This window comes from Sinohyriopsis cumingii, chromosome 2 (assembly GCF_028554795.1).
Source record: "Sinohyriopsis cumingii isolate HCF-2022 chromosome 2, ASM2855479v2, whole genome shotgun sequence".
In the NCBI taxonomy this organism is placed as follows: Eukaryota; Metazoa; Mollusca; class Bivalvia; order Unionida; family Unionidae; genus Sinohyriopsis; species Sinohyriopsis cumingii.
The window spans coordinates 12,877,689-12,899,448 of record NC_142962.1 but is presented as its reverse complement, the minus strand read 5'-3'; the positions used below and the strand labels follow the sequence as shown (position 1 = coordinate 12,899,448).

General features: G+C 34.5%; 1 protein-coding gene across 4 annotated transcripts in view; it reads left to right on the top strand.

Annotated features, from left to right (window-relative positions):
- The first annotated feature begins 1,084 nt into the window (after positions 1-1,084).
- Positions 1,085-21,760, top strand: part of LOC149804349 (metalloprotease mig-17-like) — a 78,845-nt gene continuing 58,169 nt past the window's right edge. The window contains exons 1-3 of one of the 4 annotated variants that reach the window (XM_089939214.1): positions 1,085-1,213; positions 15,391-15,596; positions 18,845-18,983. In XM_089939214.1, the coding sequence (XP_089795340.1) occupies positions 1,153-1,213; positions 15,391-15,596; positions 18,845-18,983 (406 nt within the window). In that variant the 5' untranslated portion in view covers positions 1,085-1,152. Of the gene's footprint in view, positions 1,214-12,630; positions 12,741-15,390; positions 15,597-17,407; positions 18,130-18,844; positions 18,984-21,760 lie in introns of those variants that run through there. The other 3 variants (XM_089939222.1, XM_089939230.1, XM_089939240.1) reach the window with 3 other exon arrangements.

Below are 21,760 nucleotides of genomic sequence, written 5' to 3'. Positions count from 1 at the left end.
TGAATATATCCACGTTATTTCAAGTGGTTGTATTCCGTGGAAGTTCGTGTAGATTCATGTTATTTCATTTGATTGCATTCCGTGGAAGTCCGTGTATATCTGCATTATTTCAATTGTTCGTATTCCGTTTATAAGTTTAACCTGTTCATCGTTTCATTATAATCAGATAATCACGTCCATATTAAATATTAGATTAAACTAGTTAGTTGGAGATTTCTAGGAAACAAAACAAGAAAGAATGTACGAAATCATTAACGATTAAGAAATCTATTGTAAATAAGCGATATTTTATAGCCATTTAATGAAATAAATGATGTTGTTTCTTCTGAAAATTGTTTTGTCTCAAGATCTTAACCACATTGCATATATTGCATGTTACTTTTACCAGGAAATATATCATAAGTACATTCAGCCATAAAAGTATTAACGTGTTTATTTTTAACCTATGCTGATTGTTCATGATGAAGATTTCGAAAGAGTGTGATTGACAAATCACATTTTGTGAAAGTACCTTACTGCAACACGGTATGAAGGAATCCATGAAGGAAGCCTCGCGGCTTTACAGTCATTAAGTTGATGCCGGTTCTGCAATTATCATTTTGTTGTATGGACACATAATCTCTGCCTTGGAGAGAACTATCACGAAGAATTATTACCCGGTAGTCTTATCTCTTTGAACAGAATACTTGTTCATGCCATAAGCACGTTAGAAATCCAATATCATTCCATATAAAGAACAGATCAGTTTTGTGTTGTATTAGCTCTTAATTGATGGTTACTCGCAATCGGCCATGTCCCTTCCCAGTCAGCCAAACAGTTGCTACAAGCTGACAGGTTCGTCTATCAGAAACAAATGAATAGATCTATCAACCTCAAAGCACAGTCCTCCCCCGCAAGCAGCACACGATAATTCCTACCAATCGTTGAAAACAAGTCTTGATATACCGCCACGAGATCGATCGCTGCTAAGCCAATAAACTCCTCAATTTGCAACCAAAGTTTATCATTAACTTAAACTTACCACTGTATCGTATAAATACACAACTAATTATTTGGCAGGGGTTCAGAGAGCATCAATTCACCATCGACAGTGTCTGGGTAGAAAACTCCTAGCTTTCTGTGGAACATAAAAGACTACTCCTTCCATTAAGTATGCGACTAGCAAATTTAGTAAATTTGGCCATTTTGTTAACAATTCCAGGAGGAAACGCTGGTAAGTTTTTTAAAATATTGCAATATTTATTTAGTTACTATAACTTATAATAATAATAAAATTCGAAGACTTTTTAAAAGAGAAAAATTTATAAATATTTTATAAAAAGTATTACATAGAGCTAAACTCAAAAATATCTATTCAATATATAATTATCTAAAGCTGTGTAAACCATAATAAGTCATATTACTAAACTTGAAATACCGTATTATTTCCTATTTTAAAACTATTAATGAAATTGGATTGAAATTCAACATCCTACGAATGTTTTCCTTTGAGATGAAAACGCAAAACGAAATGTTCAAGAAATTGGCTTCAAGTTAAAATCACGTAAACCTAAACAAATCCAACAAATAAGCCAGTAGTTTATAGTTTAGTTATTTGCTGCTCTCATTTTATATGACTGCATTTTCCTTCATTTTTAACTGATCTTGCGAATGAAAAGTAAAGCGTTTCGTCCAGAAGTCAGGTAATATATATATTACCAAATTCAACCTGCCCCCAGATGTATTAGAGGCTTATTTAGGCAAGCTTTGCCATTCTATTAAGGAAGATGTTTTCTTGTAGAATTCAACATCTCGGCCTCAAATTTTTAGGGATAGATATGTGTTGCATCTGTAGCGTTTGCGTAAGAACATACTCGTATGTCGCTACAGCAGATTCTAGTTTTATTCAATATTTTATAAACTCGCCCATGCACATGGTACAAAACATTAGGTTGAAATAAGCTTTGATCCTCCAATAATTTTAGACATATACTTCATCAAAGTATACGTCATATATTTTGACCACATATTTCTCGTTCGTTTTAAGCCATAATCGAATGCTCCATAATCAAGGAATCTGCAAAGGAGATTATTTTGTTATAGAATAACGCCCCGAAAATGATCAATAAGCAACAATTCACGTCATGATATAGCGCTCATTTTTTTCAAACGTACGGAAACAATTAGTCTGAAAAATCTGATACAAATATATATATATATATATATATATATATATATATATATATATATATATATATATATATATATACAATCTTTTGCATTAGGCGTATTGGAATTGATGCATCACTAGTTTCTAACCATTGACGAGCACATATTGTCCGCATTACATTAAAAAAATAACACGAGAACGTACACACTGTCATCTCACTTGTGAACTTTTTACTTTGGTATCATATCGCATGTCAGAAAATGTTTGAGCAGCCAAACAAATTGGTAAAATGCTGAAGAAGTGTTGAATTTTAACATTTCCTATCATTCGGTAGCTGATTGATAGTGTCATGCACTTTTGTGACCAAACTTCCAATTTTGCTAAGTTCTTTATACATTTGTCATGCGACAATGATTAAGGTTTATTTAATTGCAAATTAGCTTGCAAACAGTTCTATTTGTTGGAAACTTTGGTTGTTCATGTTAGAGGCGAATATTTTGTTCCAAAATTGTCCAATATTATAAAATACAAATATGAAAATGTATGTAATTAATAAATTATTAAGAACTTGACATTTTGTTTGTGTGCAATCTATTGAATGAACTAACTAGGCAGTTCACTCCGAATACTACAAGAAGCACGATGCATACCATTTTATAAGAATCGCGATACATACGATTTTTAAAAAATCGCGATACATACGATTTTAAAAAAATCGCGATACATACGATTCTAACGACTCATATTGAGTACCTTGTACCAAACACTGGTCAAGAGCTTATTTCAGTCAGCTCTTTCTCGGAAAAGAGATGATGTCACCATGCGGCGTTTTAAACATTGGTTGAAATTTTCTTTTCAATCACTTCTTTACCAGAATTTCCCAGAAATGCATCAATTTATATGATAAGTTTCGATTGAAACTTTATATATCAATTAAAACGATGGTCGAGCAGGATAACAAAACATTCAACTAGTGTCAGCTTACACTGATACCTAAGTTATATTCATGTGTGAATGTCGGTGGCTAGAATCCATACCCTATGCGCCTGGTTTTGGACTTGTTACTTATATACTTTCATATGTTTCTCTTATAATTAACAGAAGTAGTAAATGGTACACTCTTTGGAAGAAAGATGATGAAAATAATGCTTAAGAGAAGTCTTTAAAAAGTTTTTGTGAATGTTTACACTTAAAAAAGAAAACAGCTTCTGAGAGGTGTTACTAATGCATGGGATTTAATATTTTTGGAGACATACATGCACCAAATCTTCGTGTGGATTATATAGACTAAACGTGCTTGAATAATATATATATGCCATCGTTTCTGCAGAATTTACAGCACATTTTATGATAAAAACGAATCCTTTTTTCAGACTATTGGACTAAATATTCTAAAAACTGATATTGTTCCTGATAGCCAGGGTGTATTTGTTCATGATAACCAGGGTGTATTTGGTAACACTCCTGAAATCGTAGTATTTAATATGAATACCGAGGGTACTGGTACAGCTGAAGTTTCTAGGCCTTAAATGGTTAAGTTGAAATCTTACTTGATGAGAAATGAAGAATAAAAAATGTAATGATAATAAACTCATAATTTTCTGCTAATTAATCAAGTTGAGAAATCTTATTTTCTATTCTCTAAATAAAAACTTTAATATTTATAGATATTTTGTGATCATTTTTCACCAACTTCTTGTTTAAATGAAACACCTTTGCAAAAATTATACACGTGTAGTAACGGCAACGACATACCAGTCTAATAAGGTAATTGACTTACACATGTTGTGATAAGTCTGCTATACCAACAATAGACGTCGCACAAAATGTTTGAGTTTACGTGTCCTTGAATGCTTCTATCGGGGAATTTATGTAGCCCACATGAGAACTATATTCCGACAGTGGATGGAAATGTCTCTTAACCAGTCCATAATTTCAGCATAGATAACACGCGTGATATCCAAATTAAACTATTTCCTATAAAACAATGCGGAATGTTTAAAGGCAGATAAAGAGCTGATGACTAGAAAAACGCTTGTGGCAGAAGTTATCATAATAGAAAGTGAGGATGCAGGTGAAAAAGAAATGGAAGATACCATATTTGAAGATGAAATACATGGACAGTTGACGCAACATGAACCAAGATAAATGAAACGAAAATGAAAACAGTTCAGATTTGCACGTCACTGAATTAGCAAACATTAATCCAATGCATACTCTGTCTGTCTGTCTGTCTGTCTGTCTGTCTGTCTGTCTGTCTGTCTCTCTCTCTCTCTCTCTCTCTCTCTCTCTCTATATATATATATATATATATATATATATATATATATATATATATATATATATATATATATATATATATATATATATATATATATGCAACTGTACTGGAGTTGATTAGCAGCCTCAGAGGCGATATTTCCAGATAAATAATCTGCAGTACTACCATCAGCAGCAGCAATATGAACGCATACACACGGCATGTCCACCATTGGAATAGAGAAATGTGGTAGCCTTATTCCTATAGTCAAGATAATGATGAAATTTGATGTGGAAGAGACGAAGTTTCAATTGAGTTTCCTCCAATTTCTGAGGCGCAATATCCCTCAGCCTCTCCCAGCAACAAAGAACGCCTCGAGGAATTTATCCAGCAAATGACTTTCTGGTTTACTATGATTAAGATGAGCAAGAAAAATATTCTTATCACCATATCCCACTGAGTGGAAGATGATCAAGAACATGTGTAGATCATAGCTTTACTCAGTACTCGCAGTCAGGAGGTAGGCCAGGATGCTGCTCCAGCAAATACAGAGAGACATAAAGAAGATAAGGAATGCGAGGAGATTGATGCAAGACTCCTGGTACTGGACTCCTGGTACTGGTTAATGCAAGACTCCTGGTACTTGACGAAAGTACTGGACTTCTGGTACTGGATAACCGGTTCCAGAGTCAGAGGTGAAGAAAATTCAATATGTCTGGAGGATCGGAGACAGGCTCTTAACAATGCAAGATTTTCAGACTAGAGTGAAGATGTTTTAAACATAGCGATTCCGTCGGTATAACATCCAGTTCGTTTGTGAATTTTATGGAACGAAAATTATTATTCAACTATGTAGCATCTCTGGCTAAGGTGATTTAAAACTTTGTTCTACACCATGCCTTAATTGGGATCTTCTAAGGTGGGTATTGGACGTGCAACCTAATAGCACCTTATTTATTAAACAAATGTCTATTTCTAAGTGACTATGGTTTGAGCTAGGTGTTGCAAGAAGAACCATATCCTGGTTCGTAGTCAATGTGGTCCACTTCAACGTGTACGAACAGGAACAACAAAGCGGAAGACACTAAAAGTAATTTCCTTCCGCCAATTGGAGACCAACTGATTCTAAAGATCTTCCATTTGGGAGTGTGCAAACCTGTCTCAACAAATGGTGGTGGTCATGACCAGCATAGTGCCACAGCATGGCTTTTGATTAGATATATTCTTGCTTAGTTGTCTATATGTAAATAGTCTTCAGCACAGATATGTCAACTGAACGGGACTGGTAGTATGGAGTATTCTTTTATCTTACGTTATTGTTTTAGCAGACGGATTCGGAAGCGGAATCGAAGTTCAAATTTGTTCCAGATCACGACTTAGATTCTAGTTCAACGTCTTAGCGAGGACAGGCTGCTTCTTAGTGAATACTTTAAATATGAATTGTCGGCAGAGGATCCTAAGGTCCAAGTTTACAGAGGTGCTTATGAATTGATATAAATTTCACCCATTCTTCCCTGGTAACTCAAATTCCATTTGCAAAGATAATTTACCCAGATTAGCTAGATTTTTCTTTCTAAAATATGTTTCATGTTCGTTTCTAGATCCGTGTAAGTTTAATTTTGCTCATTTGTTTTCTTATCGTGTAAATAGTGTTTTTTATACTTGGATACGTGAAGCCTATTTTGATAGAATAGTTTCTCTGCGGGTAACGTGATGTTTTGATTCCTTGTGGAAGAATCTAAAACCTTTCCACAATAATGCAGTCAGTAAATATGTATTTCGACATACTAAGTTGGTAGTTGTAGTGAGAACTTTGTAGCTTCATTATAAAAACGTATCCCCTCCATAATTATACAGAATAGATTCCCTATTCTTTAAAATGTTCCTAAGCAGTACACGCAGCGATAAGTATACAGATTGCGAGCAATTCCCAATTTGCTCTTGTTTATTCTTTTTGGGTGGGGGGATTTCGATATATATATATATGAAAACTGGAATTTTTATACATTACACTTCAGTCACGCAGCTTACTAGAACTTTGTGTAGTACTTACACTTTCTTTTACATGGAAAGTAGACCCATGACATTTTCGAAATGGCTTGAATTAATTATACAATTAGTAACCATAGTTACTGTTTCAATGCTCCGTTTTTAGAAAATAGAAAATGCTTTCCTGCAAAAATGTACCTAAAGGAACTTCTTGTTTGTTTATTAAAATTACTGAATAAATGGAATTATATCATAATTTTGCTAAGAGAGTCTCTAAGCTACAAACTGATCTTATATTTCTAATTATTAACATATTGAAGAGATTTCACTCATTTCTGACCTATGTTGTGGAGTGTATGTCAAAAATATTATTGAGACAATGGTCAAGAACTGTTAGTTTCCTCCTTCCTCCTCCCCAAAGGCGTTGATATACATCAATTTCTAGAAGTCATTGTAATTTTTAAGTTTGTATTTTCTTTACCAATGGCCAGCTCCTTCACAGAAATGAATTTTGTTGCGTCGTTGTGAAAGAAAATATACACGTTTCGAAATACATGAAGACAAAATTATTCCGAAAAAGTCAAATTTTAAAATCGCCTTAATGTGCTAATAATTACAGATTTTATGTAGTCTAATTTATAATGCCCTCGTGAAAACGTTATTCAATGTTAAAGTTTTAAGACAATTTTGAAATGACTTTGGGTCTTATATATTGAACGCATTTCATTTCCAAAAAGACCTAATATGAGTCGGATTCAACAGTAAACAACATAGATCCAGATCTTACATCGCAGAATAAGTCTTCAGATCTGGGTGTACGCAGTTTGTACGGAGCAATCAATAGAACAAACAACATAGACCCTGATCTGCCGACTGACTGTGCGACGGAAGGAAAGACCCTGATCTGCAGGCGCATCGTGCGACGGAAGATCAGTGTCCATGTTGTTTGCAGTTGAACATGACTTGCGACCGAGAAAAGACTGTTCCCAGGATGATGTCACGTCACACTCTTGCACGTGATCGATCCTTTGTTAAATGTGGAAACAAATTTAGGCGAATTTACTTCAAGGTTTGAATCAATTTTCCCACTTTATCAGAATAAAATAGCATATAATCTTTCAAAAAGATACTTCCTTTTTCCATGCGAAGTCATTTTATTGTCGTTTCATAAAATGTAATATCAACGTTGTGTTATGCAAAATAATTTAACATTTTTTCATGCGAAGCAATTTCAATATTGTTTTTTCATTCAAAGTAATGTCAGTGTTTTTGTTTCATGCAAAGTAATTCAGTGCTGTTTCTACATCATAAACGTTAACTTCAGTGTTTATGATAAAATGTGATGGAAGCCTCCCCACACCCAAAAGAAGAATAAATAATAAAAATACCACTTTCTACCAGGAATTGGCAAGAGTTTTTATAAATTTCTAAACTTCTTCGCATAAATTACTTTGTGGAAAAATTAGTTTAACATGTTACTTTGACAAGAAATCTACTGTCCAATGTTTTTACTCTTCTGGATTTGTAGACGGGTCTATTGACCTTTGAGAAGAATAAGTTGACGTCGGTCAAGATAATCAATAAAAATGATATCAATCAAAATATCAATCAAATTCCCACGTGATATCGTTTATTTTCATATAAATGTGGAACACACAAATTCGTTAAATGGAATAAAAGAGGACATCATTTATAACAGAATAATTTCCAAAAACAGGAGCCTATCAAATGATCACCAATACATGGGATCATTTCCAACAGAACTAAAGTGACCAATAATTACTAATATATCTGAGTCGTTTCCAATGATAAAAAGTGACCAATAATTACCAATACACGTGAGACGATTCCAATAATAAAAGGTGACCAATAATTACCAATACATGTGAGACGATTCTAATAATAAAAAGTGACCAACATTTACCAATACATGTGAGACGATTCCAATAAAAATAAAGTGAAAATTACCAAGACATGTGAGTCGTTGCAAATAAAAAGAAAATGACAAATAATTACCAATACATGTTAGTCGTTGCCAGTAAAACGAAAGTGAAAATTGCTAATACTTGTGAGTTGTTTTCGATGAGAAAGTTACTAATTATTACCAATACGTGTGAGTCGTTTCCAGTAATAAGAAAGTACCAAACAATGCATGAGAGTCGTTTCTAATTAAAAGAAAGTGACAAATAATTACCAACTGGAAATTCATACTGGAAGAGTAAAACGTATGTGCCATTGATTTAGTACAAAGTTGCATATAGACGGGTTATTTTCATATTTAATAATTGATAAAAACCATTTAACATGTCACACGCCACAATCATATTCATATAAGAAATATTTTCGCACTTTAAGATACACTGACTACAACCAATCTGAATTCCTCCATAGAAAGCCCTCTTGAGAGACAAAAAAAGATGTTTGTTTTTGACCCGGTGCTCCAGTCTTAGTAGGGATCATTCGGAAGCCTTTGCATTCGAAAGAATTGAATGTTTGAAAGGTATATTTAAAGAATGTTTGCACACTGTAGAACTAAACATCGCATGTATCATATGGAACGTATCAGTGTATCTTATGACAAGAACACAGATTCATTCTAATGCAGCTGCAAAGACAAGCGCTGCCTAATCCGCAAACGTATGCTTAACAAAAAATCGTGTCGAAGATTAGCGATAGGAGTTGACTTTACTGTCAGTAGGGACATGGAGCCAGAAATGTATCTCTTGACCTGTAACGTCTGTGCTATTCAATATGACAGTAAAGCCAATGATTTTAGAAAAAGTGTAAAGATTCACAAAAGTCACATTCGCAACCAAATCGACGCGAAACTCGCCCACAACTACAACTCAAAAGGGACATTCAGCAGGGTCCCTCGAAATTTTCCTGATTGAGGCAAACCCGTAGTGGACCGATGTAGAATGCACACACCAGGAGCTGTACTATATACTTTAACTAACAACTCACGGGGAATTTTACATAATTGAAAACCAAATTACCCCATCAACGATTATTCGTACAACAACAAATAATATAAATCCAATTTACTCATTTTAAGACCTTTTTCAATTGTTTCATTTTTCCACTATTTAACTCGTGTTTGTAAAATTACTCTGTTGTTCACACATGTAATGGCTTCATTCTCTTGGTTTATCATTATATAATTGTAACCTATTTACAAATAGCGCGATTATTGATCTGCTTGGTGGCCCAGAATAATATAAGGGACATTACAAAAAACAAGATGTCATACCTAAAATGCAAGTCACTTAGTTCATGTATCAGTGACAGATCGCAACACACATCAATCACACGTTTGCGGGTCATTAATTTTTTTGTAAAAATAATTTTAAATCCATACAAACTGCATGAGAAAATGGGATATAATTCTTCCAAATATGGTCTAGAATAAAATTCAGAGCATTCTAAATCAGGGAAAGAAAGCATGCTGAATGTCAATGATTCCACTTTTTATTACATACGATACTGTATTGATAGTGTTTATATTCTTTCATATTTAATAATTGATAAAAACCATTTAACATGTCACACGCCACAATCATATTCATATAAGAAATATTTTCGCACTTTAAGATAGTTTTATATAATTATGGAAATGGTATCCAACTTATTAAAAAAATTAAATTCTTCTCAATTTAATCATTTTCATCGGGTACTAATTAACGGGGGCATGGCAATGATGAATTCCTTTACGGTAAAAATTTCTTACCCATCAACTGACTTTTTAAAATTTCACATTTGCTTTAGCTATTAAATTTCTCTCGAGGTGAGTGATGTTTGAGTGCGAACCAAAGCCAACAGCAATTATTTATATATATATATATATATATATATATATATATATATATATATATATATATATATATATATATATATATATATATATATATATATATATATATATATATATAATTCACATGTCAATAAGCTTGAATAAATGATCTGACTTTAATTTTTGCAGAGGAATTGAAAGACACGAATCATATTATTTGTAATTAACAATATTAACCCTAGTTTACTCCCATGTTTATACAGGTTCAGAATTATGAAAACTGATAAGTGCGCTTTGTTAGAAAGGACTTGCCACAGAACGTAATGGGTACCTCTTTGTAGGGTTAGAAGTGTTCACTTCCGGTCTAATAAAAAATATATAAAATTCCATAGTGTCACGCATAGGCAGTCGGCATACTTATGCTTCGTGAGGGGGCCCCTGGTTTTCGAAAGCGCTCGCTTTACCGATCACTGCAATCTCAGCTCTGTCAGCGTGGGTTTGAGTCTCGTGATCGGTCAATATAGGTGGGTAAGAAAGCTGCCACTAGCCTCCCGTGTGTCGGTGGTTCTCACCAGGGTTTACCTGAGTTGTTCCTCAACCAGCAATACTGCCCACCATGGACACAATCTCTTGCGCTGAGAAATAGCGGTAAACCCAAGCAACAACACCATACGTTGTGCGAAGTTAGCTGCGTTCTCTCCCTAAGATTTGTCTGTTTCAGATTATTAATGTTTTTACAACAGGTGAAGAAATTCACTTTACTCAGGTATTGTCTGTGTTTAAGCACTCCAGCAAGACCTTTGATAGCAGGGAAATTTTTCTTTGCATTGACCAGAAGCATATTTGACATATCCAGCACATTGGTCCGACCAAAGTGTTCGTGTGACACTGGTCCGTTTACAGTGTTACCGATCGTTAATCCTCTTCCTGTAAACATGTTGAAGATGGACGAAAACCTCTCAAAGCATATGCTGTTGAAATTCTGCATTAAAAGAACTTGTTCGAGCTCTGCTCGTCTTAAAGTAACAATTATAAACAAAGTTGTTCAAACGAAATTAGTGTTAAATAGATAAATCCTAGATAGTGAGTCACATCATGGAAAATTTTCACATACGGACAAGTGCGCGTTCTTCATCAGGACAAATTAACTGTTTGCATTGTGCACATTTTTAATTTTCTCGCATAATGTTTAAAGTATAAATTCTTTTACAGCTAATATTATTTTCTCCATTTTGTTTTATTCTGAAATTTGTATTCCCTGTGCCACAGTAGTTCTATTGAGTAAATCACTAGAACCGGAAGCGGGAAACCGGAAACAAAAGTTTTCAAACGCAAATGGGACAATAATACAGAGTGATCATAGACATGCCACCTTGTATTTCTGCTTCTGTGGAATATGCTGGCATGCAAAAGCGCCAAATTTGATGTTTCAATACCGCGTCCTTTTCATCGGACTCTATATATGTTTGTTTTTCTGAAAATTGCACTATATTATTTCCGTAGTCAGGGGCCCCGAGTGGCTGAGTGGTCTAAAGCGCTCTCCGTTACGGATCGCTGCCATCTCACCTCTGTCTGCGTGAGTTAGAGTCTCGGATTCGGCCAATGTGGGTATGTGAGAAAGCTTGACAGTAGCTTCTCGTGGGTCGGTGGTTCTTTCCGGGGATTTCCCGGGTTCTTCCCCCAGCATTAATACTGGCCGCCATGTATACCCTATCGTGTGCTGAAAAGTGGCGTTAAACCCTACAACAACAACAACAATTTCCGTAGTCTGAAATAACCGCTTCCATATAACCGTAGTGGAACTGATTTTAAAACTATTTTAAGCAGGGGTCAAACAAATGTCTGAAACAACAACTAGCAAATTAAAGGGTGTTGGAATATTAAATGTTCCTTTCCTTTCAACACACCGATGTCGCGATGGAGATTGGCTAACGGCGCCAAAAGCTCGTGATATAATCCTTGATAAGACAAAAGAAGTTCCACCTTTTAGGTCTTAAGAGGTGTACTTAAGTTTTCCAATATTTGTCCTTATTTCTTTTAGTTGTTTGTTTTACATAAAACTATTACAAAGCATGAAGAAACATACCTTTGTACTAAATCAAGAAGATTGTTGATTAACGTTAATATTTATTAAAGACACATATGACCTAAGTATTGTAGATACGAATTCACTAATATTTGTCATATTTATCCGCAATTAAAAAAAAACTTTCACAATACACGTCAACCATAAATATGGTAAGAATAATTTCTTTGTTTTGAAGGTATAATTGATACACACGTGATTTGAGTGATTAGTAAAAAAAAATCACGGTTTATGGGGGGGGGGGCAAAATACCTCACAAGTAAACAATTAATTATATCCATACTACTTGTTTTCCTATTTTCGATCCACTGGTATAGATATGTTTCCACCATCGGAACAGTTCGTGGCTTTTTTCCATCTCGTAAATACTTCGATGGAGAGATATGGCGTGGAAAGCTGGAAACCATAAGAAAAAAAGACATGGAGCTCAGTCAAGCGCCTTTGTGGAATTATTTGCACACGATCAGTAATAGAAAGTTTTCTACTCCGTTTTTGCTTGAGAAAATACACTTGGATTGTTTAGGCCAAGAACATATCATCTCACTCGAGTCGACCGTAAAGAATTATATGCTGTTCTGTGATAAGCTCATGATGTCATTTGGTAAACAAGATACATGTATACAATGCAACTACAGTAGTCTATTTCAGGTGTTTTTCCTATTGCAGGCGGAAGGACCTGAGAGTGTTCCGACTGAGGTCTCACTTTAAGGTTTGCATGCCCTCAAAAAAGAGTGTCCAACATCTTTTGGATCAATAATCCTTAGCAGTATTGTTTGATATCAACAGTAATTTGCTGCTTTTTGTATAAATTACCAATATACATGTATATAAATTGTATATATTTTGGGTTACACATCGATTATATGTGTTAGCTTGTGACCTTTGTGTTATATGAATATTTAAATAGATATATGGTTTTGTCCTTGTTTTTTAAACTTAGGTGTTCAACTTTAAACTTCAACTTCTCTTTGATGCCGTAAACATGCTCAGAGAGAGAGAAAAAGAGAATGTGTGTATGTATGTGTGTGTGTATGTTTTTTGTGTGTGTGTGTGTGTGTGTGTGTGTGTGTGTGTGTGTTACTTTTATAAATATATCATCGGTGTGCACACATAAGAAGGTACGTGATTCTGGCTCTTTTATTTATGATACCATTGCAAAGCAACATGTCATTCTTTAATTCAGAAATGATAAATGAATCAACACACACACACACTCACACATACACTCGCGCATACATTTGTTTCTAAGGCTGCTTGTAAATTAAAGAATATGCTGATAAACTGCACATATCTAAACAAAAATGACAACCCTTCTCAAACGGAATGCAGTTTTCAATATAAATTTTAAAGCTTTAGACTCGTCGCAAGTTCTTTATATCATGCTTTCAACAGCTTTAGACTTATCGCAAATGTTGCAGTTTTGCAAACCATGCGTTAGATTTCACAAGCAGTTTTGCGGTATAGATGATTATCTTGACATAAATTGGTTACACTGTTATTACACCGAACATCAACATAGAAAAAACTAATAGACCCTAATGAGTAAAGGAAAACAAATTAGTTTTAATAGAAGGATGTCAAGGCGAGGTATAAATATGAGTCTCTTGTTGTACAGCAGAGACTAATGAGATCTTGAAACGGATAACGACGAGCATTATCTTTCCAATCCGCAAGAATACTTCAAGCAAAATGTCTTTCATATTCTTTTGTCGCATAATTATTAAATTAAGCTGACAACAGAACAATGCAAGATGAAAATTGATTAAATCCGCCTACACAGACTTACAAATTATGGGAAAAATTGCAGTTTTACAGAATGTATACAATTCTCGTTTAACTTCATTCCCTGGCTTTGTATTATGTTTTCATGCTTGGGACGATTTCACCCTACATCATGAGTTTGATTATTAAATTTAGTTTCTTCTTTTTCTATAATCGTTTATTCTAGAATTTTTCATAATGAAACATTGTAATCATTTACAAACTCGACTTGACTAAAATGGCACTTATGGATTTTAAAAACTATCTTGTGTATACGAAAAAGTGGTAATTAGCTTCAATAACTCTCAATGAATCAAATTCGAATAACAGCATTCAAAACACCGGATGAAAATAATAATTGTGAGGTTTTTCACTGCAGAAACGTCTATTTTATTTACCCATTGTTATTTAGATAACAGTTCTTTATTTTTATTCATGAATTATCTTTATTTTTCAATCAATACTCTCCGATATGTATAAAATTGCAAAGTGACCTCTTAGGTTTGCATAACATAGGTCAGTTAAAACAACAAACTCAGAAAATTAGATCATTTTAAGATGCTTCCATTCTTGGGACGTTTGCACCCTATGTGATTATTAAATTTTGCACCATCTTTTTCTAACAACACTTATTCTAGATTTTTTGCAATACGATTTTGTGTTCTCGTCAGATTTAGAAAAATTACATCTGTTCATACTTGCAGATGAACCGCTTTCTGGAAACATCCTAAGACAAAATTTGAAGATTCAAGCGTATTGTAATTGGTTATTCTAATTGATGAACATGTCATGCTGAAATACGAACCAGCACGGCATCTAATCCGCTTGGAAGAGTTTCAAATCTATCTCAAGAGGTGCGTTATAACCTAATGAGAATGTTTGGCTCTTCTAAAATCAAAAGCTAGACGGGATTTATAAATTTTTAAATACTTTGACCATTATAGAATTTGATTACACTTTCTAATATTTTATTAGATTGTTATCCTTACATAGAATTGTATCTTTGAACGAAACATTGTAGTCCACAAAAGATAATTGTGAGAAATAAAAAAAAATCAATTAAATTACGAATTTACCGATTTTCATGAGTCTCGTTAATTCGCCATTCAACAATAGCATGCGTCTTTTCTACTTTGTAAACAGCCTGGGGGTTATCGGAATCACTTGCGGAAAGACAGAAGGAAATACCGATTGCATTTATCACTAGGTGTCCTTAACGCCGACATATTTTAATATCCCGCTGTTCCGATAATAACGCTTTTGATACTTAATGATAGTCGCTTAATGGTGAACGATAAATTATCCTTTATAATAATTTTACAAGTGTGTTTGATGTGAATCATTTTTTCTTCCAGATGAGCGGAACATCCACCCACGCCGTAAACGCTTTTGGAAAGCGCAACATTCTGATTCAAAGACAGAATTCGATCCTAAATTTCCGAGCAGTGCATTTGACACCAATCAAAATAAACCACAAACTGTTAATTCTGACGGAAATGATCAAAGCTACTTAGTTTTCGAGGAAAACCAAAGACAAAGATATGTGTCACCATATGCCGAGGTACGAGACCAATCCTTTGTCCGCGATCCTAACCATTTACTCTGTATGACATTATTGCATTTTTTCAGGTATTTGTATTTTCTAATTACAATTATAAAAGCATAAAAACAAGTACACATTCCATTTTTAGAAAAAATACTTTGTTCTTCGATTGATGATTTCTTTTCGTCAAAATTTAGGCATGTATTAGCGTGCAATTTATGTCCACAGTTTAGGCATGTATTAGCATGCAATTTATGTCCACGACATGGCGTTATCGTGAATATTAAACACCCGTTAGAAAATAAAATCGGATGTTTTGGTCAGTATCAGGCGTCTGTTATTCAGTCATCTTTCTGCTCTGCAATTTATACTGAAGTAAACTCTGTTATTTAGTCATCATTCTGTCCTACAATTTATACTGAAGTAAACTCTGTTATTTAGTCATCATTCTGTCCTACAATTTATACTGAAGTAAACTCTGTTATTTAGTCATCATTCTGCTCTACAATTTATACTGAAGTAAATTCTGTTATTTAGTCATCATTCTGTCCTACAATTTATACTGAAGTAAACTCTGTTATTTAGTCATCATTCTGATCTATAATTTATACTGAAGTAAACTCTGTTATTTAGTCATCATTCTGCCCTACAATTTATACTGAAGTAAACTCTGTTATTTAGTCATCATTCTGCCCTACAATTTATACTGAAGTAAACTCTGTTATTTAGTCATCATTCTGCCTTACAATTTATACTGATGTAAAATTTGTTAAAGCAAATTTGCTTCCGCAAAAAATGGACGAGAAAGTGACGTGTTCAAAAGGTAACAAATACGGAATAATTTTGAGAATAATATTTGTTCGAAAGTATTAAATATCAACATTCATCTCATGTTACTTTTGAAAAATTGTTGAATTGTTCCAAAAGACGTATACATGCTTTGTAGTATATCTTAGTAAGCAAATTTGAACTAGTCTATCAAAACTAAATCACATATAATAATAATAATAATAATAATAACTTCAATATTGCTATGAATTAAGATAGCCCGTATGTTTAGTGTAGCATTATAAAGTTTAGGGCCATTGTAACCCAAATCTAAAAGTGATTTATACATCTCTCATTGAGACAAAAATAATAGATAACAAGATGCCAAATAATTATAGTAGAAGAGAGTGAAATAAACACACAATTATGTGAGATTTTCCGCAGTCTAACCCAGTTATGGATGATAGTGGTTACCAACATATAAACAGCCATGCGATATTCTTAAGAGATAGAAGGAAGATAATGAATCAACCGATCTGTTACAACTTTATGAAAATGCAAATAAAAAGCGAAAGAAATTTTATACATAATTCTCAGAAAACTTGACAAGATGTACTGATCATAATCTATGTTTCTTCAATTAAACAGAAACAAAAAACAAATCATAAAACCGTAATATACTGAACCAAATATGGACTGGGTGACTGTATAAAGGAGAATGCAAATATGAACTGCTAACCGACTTTTTAATTTAAGTCCGATTCTAGGACAGGATTTAAAAAAGATACATCTAACTACGAAAGGACGAGCGAATTATACGGCTGCTTGAGCTATTCCATTGGTACACAAAGAAAAAATATATATATATATATATATATATATATATATATATATATATATATATATATATATATATATATATATATATATATATATATATATATATATATATAATCTTACGTAAATCAGAACATAGCAACGGGTTGGAGGTTTATTGCTAGTTTAGGGGACTTCACAGCATGAGGGTTATAGAGTGAATAGGCAAGAGTAATAAGTTCCTCGCTCAGGGCCTCACCACGCCATCAGACCTACGCAGATTCGATGGAAGAATTTCAACCCGCACATTTTTGGTAGCGAATCCGATACGTTTAGCACTGAGCCACCGCGGCTTTCGCTTGGAATTGTTGGCATGAGTACAACTGTGAATAGATTATGCAGTCTTTTTTGCGTGAAACAGAAAATGGATAAGAAAGTGGGTAAAAATGCCTGTCATTATTCTATGCGCTACATTGCACTCCAGCGTGTGACTTTGGATAAATTTGGCGCCCTTCACATGGCCAATAATTGTTCCATAATGTTCTGTGATTGATGTGGCACCATGCAATTTATTGACAACACAGCTCTTTGATACCAAATGTCCTGACAGCATATCTCTGATAGTCGGTATCAGCGATGCGAAAATCCCGTGGTGTCATGAACTTTATAATTCCGTGTGTTCTTCGATAATACCTCGTGCATCCTTTGGAAGCTTTCATTCAAGGAATCGATTAAATCAAAACGCTAGGCATCAATGGAAGACCTCGAAATTGATTTTGTAGTAAGTCGCCTGCAGCTTTCATTCATTAGGATGTACGGTCTGGTTGAGACTATTGGAACGAGTTGATAACACATTTTTAACTAATCATGCCCGTACTGTTGTTGTAAAATTATTAGGTAGACAAACCCGCCTACTCTGTGTATGATTTTTGCATCTTGGTCCATGAAGCTACGAGGTTTGAGGCAGGTAAACACTGGCTCTGCGGCATTAGGCTTAGAATTGCAACATCTATAGTTCCAAGGATAAAACAATGAAGGAAAATGTTTGGTAATCCTGTTACTCGGTAAATACGTTTTAGTAATGTTCAAAAAATACAGAAGAGAATGCCTGACCAATCTATAACTTTGGTACGAAATATGGTTTATTTAATAAAAATGTCGCCTGAATTGTGAACAAGACTTATAAAATGGACCAAACTAAAGAGACCCGTAGAGTGCTGAGATTTAAAATCTTTAAAACGCGACATTAAATACAAGATTTTAACATGCGACGTTTTAATATGCGCCACTGAATACATACTTTTTCGCTCCTGTCAAACAGTTGCTACTTTCTACTTATCATTCAAATACACTTTCAAAACTTCCTCAAGATGGAAATCACGTTCGACCACCCGAATGTTATAAAATAATATATAAAATTCAAATGTTGCAAATACAAAAACAGTATGTGTGTAAAAGAATATACAAAGACACATCCATGTAGAATTTATTTTAAGGTTTGTAAAATTTTACATATATTTTATTGGACTACTCATCGGATTTTCTATTTTAATTATTGATTCACAGAATAGCACGATAATTTCTTGCTTACTTTGGTTAATTTGTTATAAGCATCTTTGTTTGAAACCTCGTCCATTTCGAATTAGAAAATGAAGTTAAGTTTGTTTACATTTTTCTTGCAGGAAAATCCATATCCGTCAGAATGGTCGTCGAATATAGATGTAGACAATAGCTTACAAGACGATTTCGGTGAATACGAATATCTACACAGTCTACATGACGCAGTCAAATATACAACAAAGACGGCTGCTTTAGATTACGGTAGGCTAAAGAGAAAATTAATGGCTTTTACAATTATAATGGAACTAATTTTATAATAATGCTTAAAGATCTAATTTCACAGTTTCATATCGCTGTATCAACTCGAAGATTTTTTTACTCTAATTATAAGAAATTCGTGTGCATATATAATTGAAATATTCAGATCATAATTTGTCTAAGGGAATAAGAAATCATTATAATGAGACTATTTCACTTCAATTACACTAATGTCCCCCTACTGTAGCTGGTTAAATCAAACTATTTTGGGAATTTCCAGGGCCGTTGATACCTAATTTCGTTTGATACGGCAATTTCCAATTTACAGTGGTGGATGAGTAGAAAAGTATTCCTTGCAAATAATAAAGAACCAAGTATTTGGACTTCCGTACAGAATCGAGTGTTTTGTGTACGGTTGATCACAAGGCAATCTTATATAAAACCTGATAATTTTCCACACATTTGAGTGTATACGTTCCACAAGGGCAGTGCATACCGCGAGGACCTTGACTTTCCACTCTATCGTGGTTCTCGGAATATGTCCCAATTTGTAACACGATATCATAGTCACACGGTGTTATTTGCATCCCGTCCAATATGAAACGTCTTCAGTTTAATATCACTGTTTGACTATGTGACAAATATTCAAATAAAAGTCTTCACGTTAATATCCATATCGAAGTTTTCTACAAATATTCAAGCAAAATGCTTCCAATTAATGTCCCAATTAGAGTTGTCTACAAATGTTAAGCAAACGTTTTCAAATTAATATTACTATTTAAATTTTCTACAAATATTCAAGCAAAATTCTTCAAATTATTATCCATATTGGAACATGTCACAAATATTCAAGTAACACGCAAATATAAATTGCGTACATAAACGAAAGGGCCATGAGATTTTAATGAATGAAGCAAATGTTACTAGAAGAAATAAAGTTTATGCACAAACAGTATACAGGCAGTTTACGACGTGTACATTCTTCCTTGGTCATCTGCCATAACTGTTCTTCTTTTAATTTGTTTCTTTCTTGAAAAGAAAGTAGTATACATACATACTTCTTCCGATATCCTTCACCGTTTCGTAGCACATAAAGACTGGTTGTTTAATAGGAAAACTTAAATTCTTTCTCAACGCAGCTCTTATTCACATCTACAATAAAACATGTTTACAAACTAAACTACATATACTATTTGAGTTAAAGGAAATCTCAGAATTAAAATATGACAAAAACAACAAGTTTACTTCAGATTTTGATAACCTTCGAAATTACGTGACTTTTTTGTATTTTATTTTCTTTGCTGTGACAAAACGAATAAATACGATATAGGTGCAAATTGTAAACGTCTATTGAACTTTTGTCTTGCTTTTAGGTTGGGTGGGTGGGTGGGAGTGTTTATTTGTTTTAGTCCTTCGAGTTCCAAGATGACCATGATATCACTAACTAGTTTGTTATATTTGAGTACGTGAGTGGCTGAATTGTCTGTAACACATGACAGGATATACCGCTTCCGGTTGCTTAGTCAATAGACGACATGCTGCATTTCTGAGATTTAGGTGACTCACACTTCTGCACTACCTTTTTGACCGCTGCGGTGGCCTAGTGGTTAGAGCGTCCGCCTCGGATGCGGGAGGTCGTGGGTTCGATCCCCGACAATCATACCAAGGACTTACAAAAATGGTACTAACAGATGCCTCGCTTGGCGCTCAGCATTAAGAGGTTAGCGTTTGGACTGTCAGGATAATGTGACTGGATGGGACATCATGTTACATGTCTGCATCATGATGCCCAAGTGCTAGACATCACTATAAACTGCCACACTGCAGACATCGTAGCGATATGACTGAAAAATTGTTAAAGCTACGTTAAAAATCCAAATCACACACACATACACGCACTACCTCTGCAATTCTCCCCTGTTCACAGTCTATTGATTCCGTTTGGATGAGACTGTGCCAGAAAGACGTTCCTGTGCGAGATCTTCCCTAGACTCAGGGTCAATTTTGAATTGTTTCAAAGATAACAAGCGGGAACCTTTGAAGCGTTTCTTCTGACCACCCTAAGATCGCTTTCCATGCTTCAGCTCGCCATATATCTTCTTTGGTAGTCGTTATTGACATCCAAGTGACGTGACCTGCCTAGTTCAACTGCTATTTCATCACCAGTATCGATGCATGGAATGAACTTCAGTCCCTGAAACCCTGTCCTGTTATTTTCTCCTCATCTCCTCATCTCTTTCCTTAGGTAGCCCATGTAAAAAGGGTTCAGCTTCTTGGCATGACGTCTGTACCTTTCCTGGTTTCGCGTGCAAACAGCGTGGTCTGCAACACAATGGCTTTTTAAACCTTCAGTTTTGTTTATAGACGGATGCGTCAGTATTATATGTAAGGCTCTCCTGGTGCAGGTTTGTGCATCACCTCTGTTGCCTTGATACTGGCTGTGAGACCGAAAATATCACAATCTGAAGGAAAATGATCCATACTGTGTTACATGTCAGATTAAGATTAGGCATCCAGGAGACGGTCGTCGGGAAACTTCCTGTAACTTCGTTCTTGCATGAAATCTCATCAGATTCAAGATCTGGCCACCAGTCCGATATCTGATATTAATTCCAGTGCAATAGTCACGAAAGGCATTAGAAAGCATGGCAGAGAGCATCCTATTGTAAATGGTTGCGGCCAACATACAGCCTAGCTTGACTCTGCTGGTGACTGGGAATGGTTCAGATGACTCGCCTTCTTCCACAATACAACCGAGCGAGCCAACATGGATTTGCCGA